Source organism: Carettochelys insculpta, chromosome 22, assembly GCF_033958435.1.
Source record: "Carettochelys insculpta isolate YL-2023 chromosome 22, ASM3395843v1, whole genome shotgun sequence".
NCBI classification, from domain to species: Eukaryota; Metazoa; Chordata; order Testudines; family Carettochelyidae; genus Carettochelys; species Carettochelys insculpta.
The window spans coordinates 6579563-6598178 of record NC_134158.1 but is presented as its reverse complement, the minus strand read 5'-3'; the positions used below and the strand labels follow the sequence as shown (position 1 = coordinate 6598178).

General features: G+C 49.4%; 1 protein-coding gene across 1 annotated transcript; it reads left to right on the top strand.

The window, feature by feature from the left end:
* The first annotated feature begins 2656 nt into the window (after positions 1–2656).
* On the top strand, positions 2657–17487 carry LOC142024946 (killer cell lectin-like receptor subfamily F member 1). The gene is made up of 6 exons (XM_075017323.1): positions 2657–2741; positions 7166–7264; positions 10320–10490; positions 13697–13851; positions 15149–15261; positions 17364–17487. Exons 1-6 carry the CDS (start codon positions 2657–2659, stop codon positions 17485–17487), a joined length of 747 nt encoding a protein of 248 aa, XP_074873424.1.
* Positions 17488–18616: the final 1129 nt, after the last annotated feature.

The following is an 18616-nucleotide window of genomic DNA, read 5'->3' as shown; positions in this document are numbered from 1 at the left end:
CAACCCTCCCACTGCTTCCAGGGTTCTTAGAAGACATTTAGGGGGCCCATTACCACTAAAGAACAGCCCAGAGCACTGAGAGCCAGGACTGGTGGCAGGAAACAAACTTTATGGAACTGCGTGGAACTTGGCCACACCCATGAGAAGTGGTCGTCCGGCTCACTACAATCATGCTGGATTACGGAGTTTGCCGGCTGAGAGAGTTCTGGATTAGAGAGGTTCAACCTATACATATATCGTTATAGGCTATAGGCAGTAGCACATGGCTGGCTGTCCCCCAAGATTCCCTGCACTGGGCGCCCCTGGACGTACCTGACCACACCGTAGTCCCTTCTGGGTTTGCAAGCTATTACGAAAACTACAGGTCCCATGATACACTCCAGGCACATATATCAGAGAGGTGGCCATGTTAGTCTGTAGCTTTGGGAACAACAAGAAGTCCTGTGGCACCTTATAGACTAACAGATATTTTGGAGCATAAGCTTTTGTGGGCAAAGATCCACTTCATCAGATGCATGAGTTGGGGGTGGTTTCAGAGGGGTATTTAAAGAGTGGGGTCCCAGTAAAAGGGAGGGCCAGAGCTGACAAGGTCTATTCAGTAAAGTGGAAATGGCCCATTATCAATAGTATGTATCAAAAGAGGAAAAAGCAAGTCAGATCAGACGGGGATGTGACCAGGGACATATGAAACTCTTCTATGTTTCAGGGACTGATATTTTTTGTTTTGTTTTGTTTTTTTCACCAAGCTGATGTGTCCACAGGGGGACAAGGAAACCTCTTTCCAACTCCAGTTTTCACGCACATCCCCGCTTATCTTTTCTACCCTTGTGCAGAATAAATTTTGTTATGTGCACCAAGGCAGGTACAGGTGTGCACAACAAGTGTGGGGGTGAACATCCTAGCTGTGGGCACCCTGATAAATCACCTGGGTGGCCTAGGACTCTCTCCTGGGCAGCTGCACAAGCCCGGCGCTTACAGGAAACGCTGGCTTTGCTCCCAGGGGCAGCAGTCCAGTGTGAACACAGGGAGCCACCATGCTGAGGAGGGGGGACAAATAGCAAGGAGGAGGGCTGCCTATACAAGACAGAGCTGAGAGCAGGTTGCTTTTGTCACCTCCTGCAAGCAAAGGAACAATGAGCACAGCCCACAGAGAGGAAAAAGGAACCTAAAAAACTAGCAGGTCCAAGGTGGTTTAGCTGGTGTCGCTCGGTGCTGCTGCAGCCTACATGGGGAGGTGATTTCCAGTCAGCCTGTGGCTGCTGCTGGCCACTGCCTGTGTAGAAACAGGCCTTGAAGCCCTGTCCTGAGTGTGTTCTGAAAACACTGCTGTTAGCGCTAGGGACCTAGCTGGTGTGTGGGATCCAGAACAGGCTGAGATGCTCCTTACCGTGCTAACCCAGCCCCGCACATAGACTGGTCATAAGCCCTGCCTCCTCGCTAGCATTTTTTCTCTGGCTGATGAGCACATGGGCGGCAGCCTAGGAGGGGTTCAAACGCCACCATGCTAATTGACAGAGCACCCACCCATATCCACACGAGCCTCAGCACAAAATTTATTCCGCACTCGGCTGGAAGAAGTTAGAGGGACCACTGAGTTAGCAGGGAGGGTCCCAGATATGCCTCCTCCCATGTGGTCCCGTATATCTAGGGCCCTGTCATCATCTCACCTCTAGTGCCTCCCTCTAAGCCCTCCTGACACCTCACTCGGGTGTCAGCTGCGTCAGCAGAGCCCTTCGCATGCACACACAGAGTAACTGTGGGAACCTGCTGGTGTTACCCTCATCCTTCCTCTCGCCTGGGCTGTAGGCTACCCTCACTTGGTAAGCTGGGAGGCTCACCTCTTATCTGGGGAGGATCAAGTACCAGGGGTTTGGGGAAACAGATTCAATAACAATCCTTCTGCCCACAGGAGGGGTCCGGCTGTTGCTTCCAAACCATGCGTTGTCCTAGCTGCTGCAGAGCAGTGGGTGGGTTTGGTGTCATGGAAAGTGACCTTTGATTTTTAACTCTGCTGTAGCCGGGTGACCACTGAATTGGTCATCACAAGGCTGAGGTGAGCCGCTAGGGCTGCAGAGCAGTTGGGGACGGAGCAAGGTGAGAGGGCTCCCCTCAAAACTCAGCCCCCCCCGCTTGTGGGAACCTGGTGACTTAACGGCTGGTTCTCCACAGCAACGACGGACGCGCCTGTTCAACCCCCTGCAGCAGGGCAGTGCCCCTGTTGAAGGAAGATTCACTGCTAGTGTCTGTCAAGCACAGCTGAGGAGACACAGGACCCATTTGAGAGCCTCAAAACGAGGGCCAGGCCACCCCAAAACTATTGGGAAAGGCAGAGGGCCTGGATTCAAGGTGGCCGACCCCAGCAGGAAATGGCAGCTTAACGGCTCTGCTAGAAGGCCAGGCCCATTGTGAAGGCAGCATCCCTCGAGTAGCGGGACAGGAGAGCTTTCTGTCTGGGAACCACCCCTGCTTCTGGCTTCAATCGCCCTGAGGTAAGGAGGTGAGACCTGGTCGTGAAGGAAATCTCCAGCTCAGAGATAAGAAGGAAATTCGCCAGCCCCTGACAGATGGTACTGCCTGATTTTCAAGGCACTGCTTGGATTACAGTGGCTGGCCTTCCCCAGAGTCCCTTCGCTGGGTGCACTTGGCCGCACGGACCATGACCGAGGAAGTTGTCTACGCTGATCTAAACATCCTCGAAGACTCGTCCCCCACCGGCCAGCCCCCTCCCCTGAAGCGCCACGGTAAGTGCGTTCGATTTTCTTTCCCCGATTCCCGCTAAGTTCAGGATTCCACTCTGCATGGGCGTGTATTAAAGTTGAGCCAACGGAGCCCACAGAGCAATTTTCAGACCGCCAGGTGGGACTCAGCACCCTAGGCTGGGCTTCCTTAAACTCCCTGAGACCGCGGAACACCCAAGAATATGTTTTTTACATAAAACACCGATAGAAATTTTCTTCCCAAAAATATTGTCAAATTGAAAACACAAAACAAACCAAAAATCCAAACAGTGACTTGACTTACTTAATTTAAACCCTTGTACTGCGCGTGGTGCATAGGTCATCTACCAGTCCCCTCCACTTGGCTCTGTCTCAAGACAAAACTCCTAGCTGACCCCAGGAGCACCCAGTTGTTGTCCTTCAGCCTCAGTAGGTCTTCTTCTGTCGCATTTTCCATGTGGGTTCCATGGGAGAGCAAGCTGCAACATATACAGCCGAAACCATAACGAAGTTGTTTATCTGGGTATTGTAGCAAGGAAGAAGTAACATTCTATCTGGTTTTAAGAACAGATAATATAGACCGTCAGTGTATGATATTAAAAAAGCGTGAGACCCTCCCGGCACACCCATGGGACGATCACGGAACAGCAGTGTTCAGCGGAACAGAGTTTGAGAAACAGTGCCCTGGGAAGCTTGCCCTGATCTTTCCAAGCTTTCAGCACAACACAGCCGATTTGCTTTCTCTTTGCAGCTGCATGAATCTATTGGGTATTTGAGAGAGTAACAGAGAGAAAGCCGTGGTAGTCTATATACTATCAAAACAAAAAAAGCAGTAAAGAAGTGGGTCTGTCCCACGAAAGCTCATCACCTAATAAATTATTTTGTTAGTCTTTAAAGTGCTGCTGGACTGCTTTTTTGTTTTGATAGTATTTGAGAGAGTTCGTCTGTCCCTGTGTGTGTCTGCTCAAGACCTCTTAAATGGGGTGAGCTGGGACCAGGATATATGGCACACAGCTTCCTGGGCACCGATCTTGTAGCAAGGTCGACATTTGGTTGTGCCAGGAAAATGGGATGTGCCTGGAATGGGACTGTTGCTCAGAAAACCATAGAGAAAAGAGGTCGAATCACCAGGCAGGTGAAAGGGGCTGGCTGGGGGTATGCTCCCCCTCTGGGACTGCCCTAGTCCCGAGATTCCCACCCCACAGGTGCCCTTTGGTGGGGCGGGGGGGCTGAAGTTTCACGCACCCCCCATCCAAATCGTACAAGAACACTGCTGGCTGTTTCCTTTGTCAGGGAGCGAGGGGAAAGTGCCTTGTTTGCTGCATCCTTCACTCTGGCTGGGGAGTGCAGGGGGCAGAGGAACACGGATTTGCCCCAGTTGGGGAACAGCCACTCTTCCCCTGCCTGGGACCCAATGGAGAGGCACATCTCACCTGGCTCCAAGCTGCTGCAGTGAGAAGGGGCTGGGGTGGGTCTCTCTCTCCCTGGGGCTGCTGCATCCTGAACCCTTCTCCCCAGAGGAGCGATTTAAATAAAGCACAGACATTTTTCATTTTATTTTCCAAGAGGCACAAATGAATTGCCTGAAGGACCCGAGCAATTCCAAGTAAATCTTCTAGTGTATAAACATGACAGGAGCCTGGGCAGCTGAGTGATGCCATTCACACTCACAAGCAACGGCAGTGAAATGCCATGAGCAGCTTTTCTACACCTGCTGGGGGATGTCTCACACCCCTGCTGGGGAACTGTCCTGTTGGCTCCCATGGAGTGAGTCAAAAACCAGAGTGGAATCTGATGACTGGATCTGGAAGGACAAGCCAAGATCCAGATTTTAGTGAGACCAGCGCAAACCCTATGAGCTGAGCGCTTGGGCGGCCACTCAGGATTGATTCAGGTGCTGCCCAGCTGATTAGCAGAGTGCTCACAGCCAGCAGTGTGAGGCTCTATCAGTGGTGCACATCTGCACATGCTTTGGTGCGCAGAATAAAATTTATTCTGCCCATAGATGGAAAAAGAATCATGGGGGACAGGCTTTGAGGCTGTGAAACAAGCTAGGTTATCTAATGGGTGGGGGGGATGGAAGGAGGTTGTGCAGAAGGAAGAGAAGGGCCAATTAGACGCGCTCCCATCCACAGAAGCTGGAGCGAAATGACTCTCTTCCCCTTCACTAGCAAGGGAAAAGGTGTTTGATTTAGCTGCCGTTGCGCGCTCCCCACTAGAAGGCACATGGGCGTGTGTTAATCCTCGGGCAAGCACTGGGCCGTATGCACCGCTGTGGTGCAAGGAGGTAGCCAGCTGAGCCCATTGCTTGAAGGTGTGTGTGTACGTAACACCACACACTTTAATGAGACAGACAATTCCATGGCACACCCACTTTTTACTCATGGAAGGAGGCGGTGTGAGCGTTTAAACAGTGGCCCAGCTCCAGCAGGCTCTGGCCCTCCCTCCCCTGCTCTGGCCACAGCAGGAAGTGGGCGTGGGCTCTCTGCCAGCCCATTCAAGCTATCAATCAGCATTTCAGCTGCTTCCTGGCAGGAATGGGCTCTGGCGGGCTGCAAAGAGCCGACAGGGGAAACTGACAAATCCCGCACCAGCTGGGACTCAGGCAGCCTTGCTCCTGGAGCTCCAGCTGGCCTGAGGTTGTCAAGCCCCTCTGCAAAGATCAATGGCGAGGGGAAATGGACAAAATCTCAGGGCATGCTGGGACCGTTCTCAGGCACGCCAGTTCAGAAGCACCCGCCCCAAAGGCACTGAGACGGATCAGCAGCTCATGCTGGAGATGCCCCTCCTTGGGAGGCCAACAGAGCAGGTGAACCTGAGGGGCTAAAGCCCAAATGCATCTACTGGCTGAGCTCCAAGCCAGCTGGCCCAGAGCCTGGGCTGTAGACCAGAGACTTCGCAATCACAGTGCCTCTGGGGTTATGTTTCACACCAGTGGGGGAGGATGTTTGGTGTAGCTCCCGCCCCCTGCCATTCTTACATCAGAGTTTCCATCAGGGTTCACACCACCAGAAACGGCCAAAAACCCGCAACTGAGTGTGCAGGTACCTGTCACACTTGCCAGCACACGCCTACCACCTCAGAGCCACCGTGTTATGTTCAACAGCACCAAAGATCACAAGTCGCGCCTGCGCTCAGCGTGGACACAGACAGGAGAAATCTGAACAAGGTGCGGAAGGTGTAGCATTGAAAGCCAGGCTCCCACGCAAGACGCTGGGCTGAGACAGGCATGGGAGTGGGGTGAAGCACTGGAATGCATTACCTAGGGAGGTGGTGGGATCTCCATCCCTAGAGGTTTTTAAATCCCAGCTTGGCAAAGTCCTGTCTGGGATGACTTGGTTGGGGTTGATCCTGACCTCCTGAGGTCCTTTCCATCCCTAGGATTCTATGATTCTACAGTATGTTTAGATACAACTACCACTTCACCCTTCTTCTCTGAGTGGAGCACAGGTCATCTACAAGCCTCCTCCACTTCGCTCTGTCCAGGGACAAAGCTTTCTAGCTGGCTCCAGGAGTACCCCAGCTGTTGTCCCTTAGCTGCAATGGATTAAATGTCCTTGGAGAAGATAGACCCATAGAACATTAGAACTGGAAGGGACCTCAAAGGATCATTGAGTCCAGTTCCCTGGAACGAGCCCCATCTTTATCTGTCTAACCTGCTCTTCAATATCTCCAGTGATGGAGATCCCACAAGCTCCCCAGGCAATTTATTCCAGTGTTTAACCACCCTGACAGGAAGTTTTTCCTATTGTCCAATCTAACCCTCCCTTGCTGCAGTTTCAGCCCATTGCTCCTTGCCCTGTCCTCAGAGTCCAAGGGAAATAATTATCCTTCCTCCTCCTCGTAGCCCTCTTTTAGGTACTTGTCAACCACTGTCATGTCCTCTCTCAGCCTTCTCTTTTCTAAACCTAACAAGCCCAGTTCTTTCAGCCTCCCCCCAGGGCTTATGTTCTCTAGACCTCGCGTCATTCTTGTTGCTCATCTCTGGACCTTCTCCAATTTCTTCACATCCCTCTTGAAATGTGGTGCCCAGAGCTGGACACAATACTCCAGCTGAGGTCTAGTTGGTGCAGAGCAGAGCAGCAGAATGACTTCTGGTGTCTAGCTCACCACACACCCGTTAATGCAGCCCAGAGTCATGTTTGCCTTTTTTTGCAACAACATCACACTCTTGACTCATATTTAACTGGTGGTCCACTCTGACCCCTAGATCCCTTTTTGCAGTACTCCTTCCTAGGGAGTTGCTTCCCATTTTGTACGTGTGAACCCCATGGACCTCGGTCAATTGATCCAGGCTCCAAGATTTGGTGCTGCAAGTTATCGTTTGCAATGTAGGCATCCCCAGAGTGGCCAGAGAGACTCAACACCAGCTAAGCACATAGGCCTCTTTGTTTACAACATCCTTTGGTAGCTACTGCAATTGCTTCACTGACTATTGCATCTCACAGCTCTCCAGGGATCAGCACACTGGAACAAGTATGTTCTGTGGATTGCTTTGGCTGGCAACGTGATCCTGGCTACAACCGTAATTGTGCTGGGCGTTCAGGGTGAGTAGTTCCAAGCCTGCTCTCCATTGGAACAGGTCCCTCTTGATTATAGTTGGGTGGGAGATTTTCTGTTTTCATCAGAAGGAAAGGGTTTGGGGGAAATGGGTCAATTTCAATTAAATGGTTGCCAGGAAAAATTTGGGTTGATTTTTGCATTTCGTTTCGATAATGCCCATACTCTTTTTTTTAATAAGGTAAAAACGTTTCATTTTGGCGTGCTCAAAATGTTTATCTTGCTAGTATACAGTAAGCTCTTTCATATCTGGCAGCCCTGAGACCAAGACGTTGCTGGATATTTAAATATTCTGGATAATAGAGAGGTAGACCTAGCGACACAGAGCACTAAAGAAAACAAGATTAGATATTAAGAAACAGATAAAAATCTCTGCGGAGTGCTTTATTTACCAACAACAGTCGTACTGTACACTGTAATCTTACACTGTATTGGCTGCATTTGTTGGTATTTACTTTCACTCTACTGTACGTAAGGAAAACATCGCTACAATGTACTTATGGTTAAAATGCCGGGTATTTGAGAGTTCCAGATGATAGAATGCCGGATATGAAAGAGTTTACTTTAAAATGTTTTGCCTTTCCCATTCTGATGCATTTGGTTTCTACGTTTGCAGAGTGCAAAAAGCTAAATGCCTAAATATTTCATAAGTAATAATTTATTATTAATAAATACATTTCAAAAAATAAAGATTTATGCAGTTAAAACCATAAAGATTTCTGCTTCAGAATGTTGCACGCTTAATATCATGTTGAGTGTGCTATGGCAATGTTTTGGCTGCAGGCACTTCTAGATTGACACCCTGATTTGATGTATGACTTTGAGCTTACAAGACTGGGTCTCACAATGGGGTAGATTGTGATTCTGAGTTACAACGTTCCAGCTTACAACATGATTGTAAGGAACCAATTGTGTCATAAATCAGGGGATTGCCAATACAGGTTGAACCTCTCTAATCCAGCACTCTCTCATCCAGCAATACCCATGATCCAGCATGATTTTAGTTAGCCAGACGACCACTTCTCGTGGGTGTGGCCAAGTTTCTCGTGGTCTCGTAAAGTTTGTTTCCAGCCACCAGTCCTGGCTCTCAATGGTCTGGGCTGTTCTTTAGCTGTAATTTACCCCAAATGTCTTCTTAGAGCCCAGTAAGCAGTGGAAGTGCTGGTAATGTGCTAGACAATATTGACCTCTGATGGTCCAGCAAATTCTCTCTTTCAGCACCGGTCAGGTCCCAAGGGTGCCGGATGAAAGAGGTTGCACCCGTAGTCATAACAAACTGCCTTTTTACCTTTTCACAGTGAATCCTTTTGATGTGGTGAAAACAACCAGCTCAATGGTTTCTGAACAGAAATATCGAGTTCCCTTTTTTGGGGAACTGGCCAAGTTTTGACTTTGCATTGAGATTCAGAATGGAAACCAATTTCTAAATGTTGCAAACGAAAATTCCACTTTCTGGCTAACCCTTTGGTGGTGGAGCCCCAATTCTCCTGTCCCCACCCTGTTCCCTGGAGAATTTGCTCCCCTGGTCAGTGGCTGACTGGATGCTTCATCCTGGCCAGCGCAAGGCATTACAAGCACAAGGTCCAGTCTGAACTTGGTCCCTGAAATGCGCAGCATCCAGGGGGCAGAGGAGCGGGAGGACTTCATCTTTGTGCAGTGTTACTGGTCTGATGCTGTGCTGCTATTGTAGCCTTGCTGGGCTGTTGCCGTTAGGACAGAGCAGTAGGAGTCAGTTCTAGTTTTGGTGCATCTTGTTTATTTACAAAAACGTGAACACCCGGATCACCGGAGAAACAAGCAGCAGCAGCAAGTGGCGTTGCTCAGAAATCCCGCAAGCCTGCCTCTTCCCCGGGCTCTGTGCCCAAGAAGTCCTGTCCTGGGGCTTCCTCTTGAGGTTCTGCTTGCAACTGCTTCTCTGACCCCAACCGCCCACCCCACAACCCAGACACCTACAACCGATAACCCAGCCTCTGGGTTTCAAACCAGGAAACCTCTTGGCCCACCTTTCTTCCTTCCTTCCTTCCAAGATAGATAGATAGAGTGCATGGGGATAGATGGATGGATAGATGGGGTGGGGGTGGGGATGGATAGATAGATAGACAGATGGGGGGATGGATAGACAGACAGGATGGGATAGATAAATAGATTGAGGGGGTGGGGGTAGGATGGATGGATAGGGTGGATGGGGATGGATAGATACATAGACAGGATGGGGATGGATGGATAGGTAGACAGACAGACAGAGAGGGGGAGGGTGAATAGATAGATAAACAGGGCAGGTGGGGATAGATAGATAAATAGATTGAGGGGGTAGGGAGTGAATAGATAGATAGATGGGGTGGGGATGGATGGATAAATAGATTGAGGGGGTAGGGAGTGAATAGATAGATAGATGGGGTGGGGATGGATAGATAAATAGATTGAGGGGGTAGGGAGTGAATAGATAGATAGATGGGGTGGGGATGGGTAGATAGACAGACAGAGGGGGGTAGGGTGCGTGGATAGATAGGATGAGGTAGATAAATAGATTGATGGGGTGGGGGTAGATGGATGAATGAGGATGGATAGATAGGGTGGATGGGGATGGATGGAAAGGTAGACAGATGTATAAAGAGACAGACAGAGAAGGTGGGGGTGAATAGATAGATAGGGTGGGGATGGACAGACAGACACATAAATAGACAGACAGACATCTTGCTTCCTGACCACAAACTATGCCCTGTGACCCCACCCCTGGCAGAAGCCCCAGAGTTGGTCAGCAAGAAGCAGCTTCTGGAGCCTCTGTCTCTCTCGTCTCCTCAGCCTGTTGCTCCCCTAGGTCTCCGGGTGGTCTGGATGGGGGCCCTGGCCATTTGCCCTCCCTGGGGCAGCTGCTGTGGGACCCCGGGAAAGGTCTCCCTGCCCAGGCAGCGCTAAGGGCTCTGTCCCAGGAGGATCATCTGGCGGCAGCAAGTCTCACCTGGGGAGCTCGTACACCAGTGACCTGTAACACGCCCTGTAGCAGCAAACGTAACCCCCTCTCCCCTGGCTGCTGCTGGGAAGTCTTCCAGGCCAGCCCTCCGCAGACGGACGCCGACGCAGCCTCACCAGCCCCACACGGCAGCAGCGTCGCTCAGAGACACTGCCCTGGCGGGAACCACAGTGGCAACCTGGAGGAGCTGGTATCTCGCCTGCAGCAGAGCCTGTGTCCCTCGGCTCAGGGCCCTTCAGCAGGTACCTGCCACACATCGAGTTCCTTACCCCAGAGGGAGCCTGTTGGGGGCAGGCCGGCCTGTTAGCCTCTGCCCCTTCCCAGCCCAGTTCTCAGGGGGCCAGGGAGAGACTCTCTCAAGGAGGCCAGAGGAGGGGCCTGGAGGATATTGTTCAGAGGCGAAAGTGGGTCGGAACAGGCCGGCACGGCAGTCTGGTAAGAACCCGCCCTGGTGCTCAGCTCTGTAAAGGGGCCGGGAGCTCCAGGATGCTGGGTCAGTGGCTGGGAGCCCTGAGCCCTGTAAATCATCACCAGAGCTCTGGGCCTGTGGGCTGCCACTTCTGCAGTCCAAGGGCCACATGAAGAAGTGCCCAGTGGGGGTCTGCCTCAGCCCAGCCCCCTCCACCAAGGGTCCGTCAGCAGGACCAAACACCCACTAGAGACCATCCTTGATAGGTGTCTCTCAAACCTGCTCTTCAATATCTCCAGTGATGGAGATTCCACCACCTCCTCAAACAATTTAGTCCAGCGTTTAATCACCCTGACAGCTGGGAAGTTTTTCCTAATGTCCAACCTAAACCTCCCTTGCTGCAGTTTAAGCCCATTGCTCCCCGCCCTGTCCTCAGAGGCCAAGGAGGAAAATTTTTCTCCTTCCTCTTTATAACCCTCTTTTAGGTACTTAGTTCTTCTTAGGCTAGAATCATAGACTCTGAGGGCTGGAAGGGACCTCAGGATGTCATTTAGTCCAGGCCCCTGCCCGAAACAGGACCAACTCCAACTAAATCATCCCAGCCAGGACTTTGTCGAGCCGGAACTTAAAAACCTCTAGGGATGGAGATTCCACCACCTCCCTAGGCAACATATTCCAGTGCTTCACCACCCTCCTGGGGAAGCAGTTTCTCCTAATATCCAACCTACACCTCCGCCTCTGCAACTTCAGACCATTGCTCCTTGTTCTGCCATCCCTCACCACTGAGAACAACCTCTCTCCATCCTCTTTTGAGCTCCCCTTCAGGAAGTTGAAGGCTGCTATCGAATCGCCCCTCAGTCTTCTCTTGTACAAACTAAATGAGCCCAACTCCCACAGCCTCTCCTCATAGGTCATGTGCTGCACCCCTCAAATCATTTTGGTTGCCCTCCGCTGAACTCGCTCCAGTGCATCCACATCCTTTCTCTACTGGGGGGCCCCGGAACTCGACGCAAAACTCCAGATGTGGCCTCACCAGTGCCGAGTAGAGGGGAACAATAACATCTCTAGATCTGCTGGAAATGCTTCTCCTAATGCACCCCAATGTGCTGTTAGCCTTCTTGGCTACAAGGGCACAGTGTTGACTCATATCCAGCCTCTCATCCACTGCAATCCCCAGGCCCTTTTCTACTGCACTGCTATTGAGCCAGTCAGGTGGTTCTTCTTCCATATTCCCTCCAACAAATACATTAAAGGCTGTCTTCAAGAGGACTGGGCTCAACTGTTCTCCATGGCCACTGAAGGCAAGGTGAGATGGAATCTCCAGCAAGGGAGATTCAGGTTGGGTGTTAGCAAGACCTTTCAAACTCTCCGGCATGGGAAGCTCTGGACTAGAGTTCTAAGGGAGCGTAGAAGCCCCAGCACTGGAGGCATTTAAAAGCAGGTGAGAAAAACACCTGCCAGGGATGGTCTAAGTCTACTTGGTTCTGCCTCAGTGCAGAGGACTGGATTAGATGACCCACTGAGGTCCCTTCCATTCCCAGCATTGCTATGCGATGTGATGCTCCTTTCTCCAGCCTCAGACCTGTGGAGCTCCTCACCAGAGGAGGTTGTGAAGATCAAGTATTTAGCAGGGTTCAAAAAAAAGAGCTAGATAAATCCATGGTGGTTCGGTCCATCAGGAGCTACTAGCCAGGCTGGGCAGGAGGGTGTCCCTAACTTCTGCTTGTCAGAGGCTGGGAATGGGTGGTAGGGGAGGGATCACTGGATGGTTCCCTGTTCTGTTCACTCCCTCTGGGGCACCTGGCATTGGCCACTACTGGGAGACAGGACACTGGGCTGGATGGACCTCTGGTCTGACCCAGTGTAGCCGCTCTTATGTTCCATGTTTGCTGGGCAACTTGACAGCAAAGACAAATGCCTCTCAGTGGGGATTGTGGGGTGCAGTGACCTCCAGTGGTGATCCAGGGTAATTCTCAGGGGGAGTAGGATTGCTGAGCGAATCACTGATTTTTTTCAACTCCACTGCTGAACAGAAAAAAATAGGCTGAGGGAAGAAGGAGGAAAAAAACAAACAAACAAACAAACAAAAAAATTCAGTTCGAACCAAAATGGGATGTCTTCCTTTCTTTTTTTTTTCTTTTTTTTTGGAAAATTTTCAAAGTATTGGAAAAAGCCGAAAAAGCTCCATTTTTGACACGCCTAAAATAATTTTTTAACCTAAAACTATTTTTTGAGTGTTTTTTCCCCCTTTTAAAATTTATTTTTAAAATCACCAAACTGGAAGTTGAAAGACTGTTTCAAAACCAGAGATTGAAACGACATGTCTTGGAAATGGCTGAAATGAATCATTTTGACTTTTTTTTCCAGCATTCAACCCAAAACCGTGAATCCTTGGAGTGCTTTAAAAAAATGCATTCTTTGGCAAACTTAATATTTGCTACTTTTTCCCCAGCTGTGGTGAGCAGGCTGGGTTGTTTTATGAATACAATATGATGAACGCCAGCATTGATGGTATTTTGTGGTAGCTAAGAGATCATCAGAGCTATTGTCTGAACCCCCTGAGCTGTATTGATATTGTTTATCAGCACCAAGTAGCTGCTGCCTTTAATGAATTTTGAAATGAAATTAAAAAAAGTCACAACATTTTTCAACATATTATGACACATCATGAAGCAATGTAGAAAAATACTAGCAGTCCTGTAAAACTGAGACCCCATAAAACAAAATCCCAAGTGACACTTTGACATGTTCGCCATGGAACATTTCCCGCAATAATCCCCTTCTTTCTTCCTGCAAACATTTTTTTTCTGTGAGAATATTTGGCAAAATTCATATGGGTTTCATGAAAACTTTTTATTGAACCAACTTTTCTAAAGCCAAACAGTTGTGAGGAAACCGGGGTGACCAGCTTTCCTTTTTAAACGTTGAGTCTAATGGCTCCAGAGAGCATTATGGGAAGGTGCCCGCCTCAGTGGGTCTTGGACCCTCTCTGAGGATGTCCCCCAGGGCTCAGAATTGTCTCTCCACGTTTCTTGCCAGGGGGCTCCAGCTGCAAACTCTGCCCCGTGGACTGGCTGTTGCACAGGGGAAAATGCTATTGGTTTTCTAAAGAACTCCGCACCTGGAACAAGAGCTGTGGTGACTGCTCAGCGAAGAGATCCCAAATGCTTGTGATCCAGGACCAGGGGGAAATGGTAAAGTACAATAGAGGGGGCAAAACTTCTCTTGGCAGGGGGGGTCACCACTAATTTTTTCCATCCATGGGCAGAATAAATTTTGTTCTGTGCACCGAGGCATGTGTGGATGCGCCCCACCAATAGAAACGCACGTTGCTGCGGGCGCTCTGCTCATCAGCTGGGCAGCACGTGACTCTCTCCTGGGCTGCTGCCCAAGTGCTCAGCTTCCAGGGAACCCTGCTCACCGTTTATTTGGTGCCTGATGTGCAAGAGGGGAAGCAGACTTTTCCCAGGGGATGCTAATGCAGAGCAGGAGCATCTTCCATGTTCTGCTCCTCACCAGCAGGGCAATTGTAGAGCCAGGAGAGCTGCACGGCTGCAGAGCCTGGAACCTGTCCCCCCAACCCCATCTGTCTCCACTGCCGCTGCTTGTTTCTCTTCCTGTGTCATATGGATGGATGCTCCCTCCTCACAGTGAAAGACCAGCAAGGAGGGAGGCTGAGAGGAATACGAAATGCTCTGGGTGGGAGTCCCAGATGCAGAAAGGGAGACGGGACCATAACATAATGGGTTGACCCACGACTGTCATGTGCTCCTAAATCCCCTAGGCATTTCCTATGCCCACCCTGTATCACCTAACCCTGAGCTCCGCTCACTTTAGTGTCCCCAGTGGCGCTGTTCCACAGATGGGTCAAATGCCGGGAACTTTACAGGGTTCAAAAAGAACTAGATACATTCATGGAGGTTCAGTCAGAGGCTGGAAATGGATGACAGGGGCAGGATCACAATTCCCTGTTTTGTTCACCCCCTTTGGGGCATCTGGCATTGGCCTCTGTCAGCAGACAGGACACTGGGCTAGATGGGCCTTTGGTCTGATCCAGTGTGGCCATTCTTACTTTCTTACGACATTGTAAGAACAGCAACAAAATCATAGAATCCTATGACTGGAAGGGACCTCAGGAGGTCATCGATTCCAGCCACCTGTCTAAAGCAGAACCACCTCCAACTAAATCATCCCAACAAGGGGTTAGTCAAGCCGGGATTTAAATACCTCTAGGGATGGAGATTCCACCACCTCTCTAGGTAACACATTCCAGTGCTTCACCACCCTCCCGGTGGAAGAGTTTTTCCTCATATCCAACCTAGACCTCTCCCTCTGCAACTTGAGACCATCGCTCCTCATTCTAAATCAAGCGTAGCGGAGGCCTAAATGCCCACGAGCCTGTCGTGAGAACAGTCTGTCACCTTTGCAGCAAAGAATCCTCCAACTCTTAGCAGGTTATGCTCACCCTCTGCCTTTGTCTTCACCCCGCAGGAGTTCATACAGAACTTCACCCAGGGCAAACCCCCCGTCTGGCTGGGACTCAGGTTCATCTCTGCAGAGAAAAACTGGACCTGGGTGGACAGCTCTGTGTTAGATCAAACTCTGTGAGTTTTGCCTCGTGGCCACTTCATTTTGAAAAAGATGACTTGGTACTGGAAAAAGTTCAGGAAAGGGCAAGCGAAATGAGGAGTGGTAAGGAACAGCTGGCTGCCCTGGGAGGAGCGATTAAGAAGGTTGGAACTTTTCAGCTTGCAAAAGTGATGACTATGGGGAGATAAGGTGGAGGTCTATACGGTAAACCCTCGATTTAATGGACCCTGATATAACAGAGTTAGGAAATAACGGAGGCTAACGGCCTCCCCCCACCTCCAAATAAATGCTGGAAACTCGCCAGAGCCGCTGGAGCTGCTGGGGCTGGAATTGCTGCAGGAGCGGCTGGGGCTGCTGCCGCAGCTGGGACCACTGAGGCCCCCGCAGCCTGGCTCTCTCTCCCGAGCCTGCTGTGTTCCTCCCAGGTCTGAGATGGAGCGCGCCCTGGTGCGCCTTGCCAGGTGCCTCCAGTGCTGCAGATTCGAATGAGCGGACTTTTGGAGTTAATGGACGCCCCTGCCCCCGATTAGTACATGAAATCGAAGGTTTACTGTGCAATCATGACTGGGGTGGAGAAAGTAGATGAAGCAGAGTTATTGACTCCCTCCCATAACACAAGAATTAGGGACAGAGAGGTGGTCGTGTTAGTCTGTACTCCAACAAAACAAAGCGGCAGAAATGTAGCACTTTAAAGACTAACAAAATGATTATCTGGTGATGAGCTTTCGTGGGACAGACCCACTTCTTCAGACCAAGCAGACAAGAACCAGGGGGCAGCCAAAGAAATTAATGGGGAGCAGGTTTAAAACAAACACAAGGAAGTTTTTCTTCACACAGCACACCTATGGAACAAGTACGCAGTTAGTTTTGGCTGCTAATTTCTCTCCCCACCCCAGTTCCCCAGATTTACAGTGGTCTGCTTGACTGTCTGAAATGCAACGTTGCGACTTGTCGTTTTAAAACGAGTCTTTCTCTCAAACTGTAGCGATGTGATTTTAAAAAAAAAATACAAAACTTCCCAAAATAAAACAAAAAATTATATATGTTTATATATAAATTTTTCTGGTTATATGATAACTATTATGAAAGTGGTTATGAAAGAGACTTTTCTCTTAGGATGGCAACGAGAGAGAGAGGGTGTGTGGGGACAGACAGATAGATCGATCGATAGATGTGTGTGTGTGAGGATAGATAGCTAAGGGGGTGCATGGTGGTACATTGTTAGCTGGGCATCTGGGGATAGATAGAAAGAGTGGGTGGGTTTAGACAGACTGACAGTTTGGACAGGGATGCATAGATCAATCAATGGATGGAGTAGACGGGGAAGGACAGATACATAGACAGATTGAAGGGATAGGTGGAGATATATATTTGGGATAGATGAGGATAGACAGATATATATAGAGAGTGGACATGGATAGATAAATACATAGGTTGGTGGGTGGTGGACGGGGATGGGTAAACAGTTAAGATAGATAGAGTGAATGGGGATAGATCGATATAATTTAATGTAGGGATGTTTAAAGTCATCATTATTTTTTTTTCCTGTTCAGTTTTATTTTCCAGCAAACAATCCCTGGGGTTAAAAATTGGCTTTGGTTTGAACCAAACCAATTTTTCTTTTGGTTCAGCTCCCATATGGAAAACCAGGAGAGATATATTTGCATATATTCTACGAGCAGCTGCATAAGCCTCTATTCATGATACAGCCACTGTATGGGACAAGGAGCTGCTCTGTGGATTACACACAGCTCATGAAAAGATTCAGTCAAGCTGTCCACTGGGTTAGACTGGAGAGCCACTTACTCGAGGTTGCTTTCATTAATCCAAGTGCATCATGACAAATTGGTCCTTGCTGAAATCAACTCCACTGATTTTTGGCAGTGACCAGGCTCAGAATACCAGAGGCTAGCGCTGTTAGTCTGTATCCACAAAAACAATGAGAAATCTTGTGGCACCTGGTGGACTAATGAATTTATTGCAGCATAAGCTTGCATGGGCAAACACCCCCCTTGCCAATATGCGCCAATAAATGTTAGTTTATCAGGTTCTACAAGACTTCTTGGTTTTGGGGGACTTTGAATTTGGCTCATGATGTCCTTTCTCCGTTTTACAGGTTCCCGGTATCAGGCCCTGCTGACACGAACAGCTGTGGAGTCCTGAAAGGGAGTCAGATGAAATCTGAAATCTGCAGCGCTGAATTCAAATGGATTTGCCAGAAGGAAGCCATGCTGCTATAGTGGCAAGAAAGACACTAGTTCCTCTAACAGACCAGTGCATGCCTTGGGTTTCGTCTTTGGGCCACGCTTCCAAGAGCAGGTACGCCCACGGAGACATGCAAATGCATTCTCCTACTAGCTATTTGTATGGGCAGCTCAGGGAAAGGCCTGTGCAAATCAGACCCCAGGGCAAAGGTGCCTGTGATGGACAAACGCCCTGCATTGCTCAGGTAAAAGAAAGGTGGGTAAGATGACAAAGTCTTGTCTGATGAACTCAGAAGGAATGGGTCTTACCCATGAAAGCTCATGAGTTAATAAATAAAATTATTAGTCATGAAGGTGCTACAAGACTGCTTGGGTTTTTGTTCTGTTTTGTCTTTTTTTAAAGAAACAGCCTGTCATTTATACCCAGCGACATGGAGTGAACACGGGTTGTGTCTACACTTGCATTCCTCTTTCAAAAGAGGCATGCAAACGAGGGAAACCGAAAATGCAAATGAGATGCAGATTTACAGGTCTGGAACCTCATTGCATATTCTAATTTCAAAAGCGCTTCTTTCGAAAGAAAAAAAGCAGTGTAGACGCTGCTCTTTCGAAAGTAAACCCCATCTTTGAATGACTCCTTGTTCCTTTTTTTTTATGGGAAGAAGGATTCTTTCGAAGATGGGGTTTACTGTTGAAAGAACATTGTCTACACCAGTTTTCTTCTTTTGAAAGAAGCTATTCCGAAATCAGAATATGCAAATGAGGTGCCAGATATGTAAATCTGCACCTCATTTGCCTTTTCGATTTCCCTCATTTGCATGCCTCTTTCGAAAGAGGAATGCAAGTGGAGACACAGCCAGGATGGCACTAGAGGTTCAGAAGCGGGAGTGGGCTGGGAGATTTTATTATTCCTGCTGATTAACCACAGCAAGGTCACGACAGTCATGAGTGCGACATTTGCAAATTTAATTAGTCATGAATGCCACTTCCCTGGGGCTCTGGGTGGGGAGCGCCGGTAGCTGCCACTTCCCCGGGGCTCCAGGTGGGGAGTACTGGTAGCTGCCTCTTCCCTGGGGCTCTGAGCTCCCCCATATTTGCAAAAATCAACATTCGCAAGGGTTCTGAACACCAAAACCTCATGAATGTTGCGAACCTTCTGCTGGGG

What these genes read in the sequence shown, in the direction of transcription:
- LOC142024946 (XM_075017323.1), top strand. Translation starts at nt 2,657, where the DNA reads ATGACCGAGGAAGTTGTCTACGCTGATCTAAACATCCTCGAAGACTCG. An exon ending in AATTGTGCTGGGCGTTCAGG is followed by an intron (nt 7,265 to 10,319) that starts GTGAGTAGTTCC and finishes GCTGCTGGGAAG; the next exon opens with TCTTCCAGGCCAGCCCTCCG. An exon ending in TCCAGGACCAGGGGGAAATG is followed by an intron (nt 13,852 to 15,148) that starts GTAAAGTACAAT and finishes TTCACCCCGCAG; the next exon opens with GAGTTCATACAGAACTTCAC.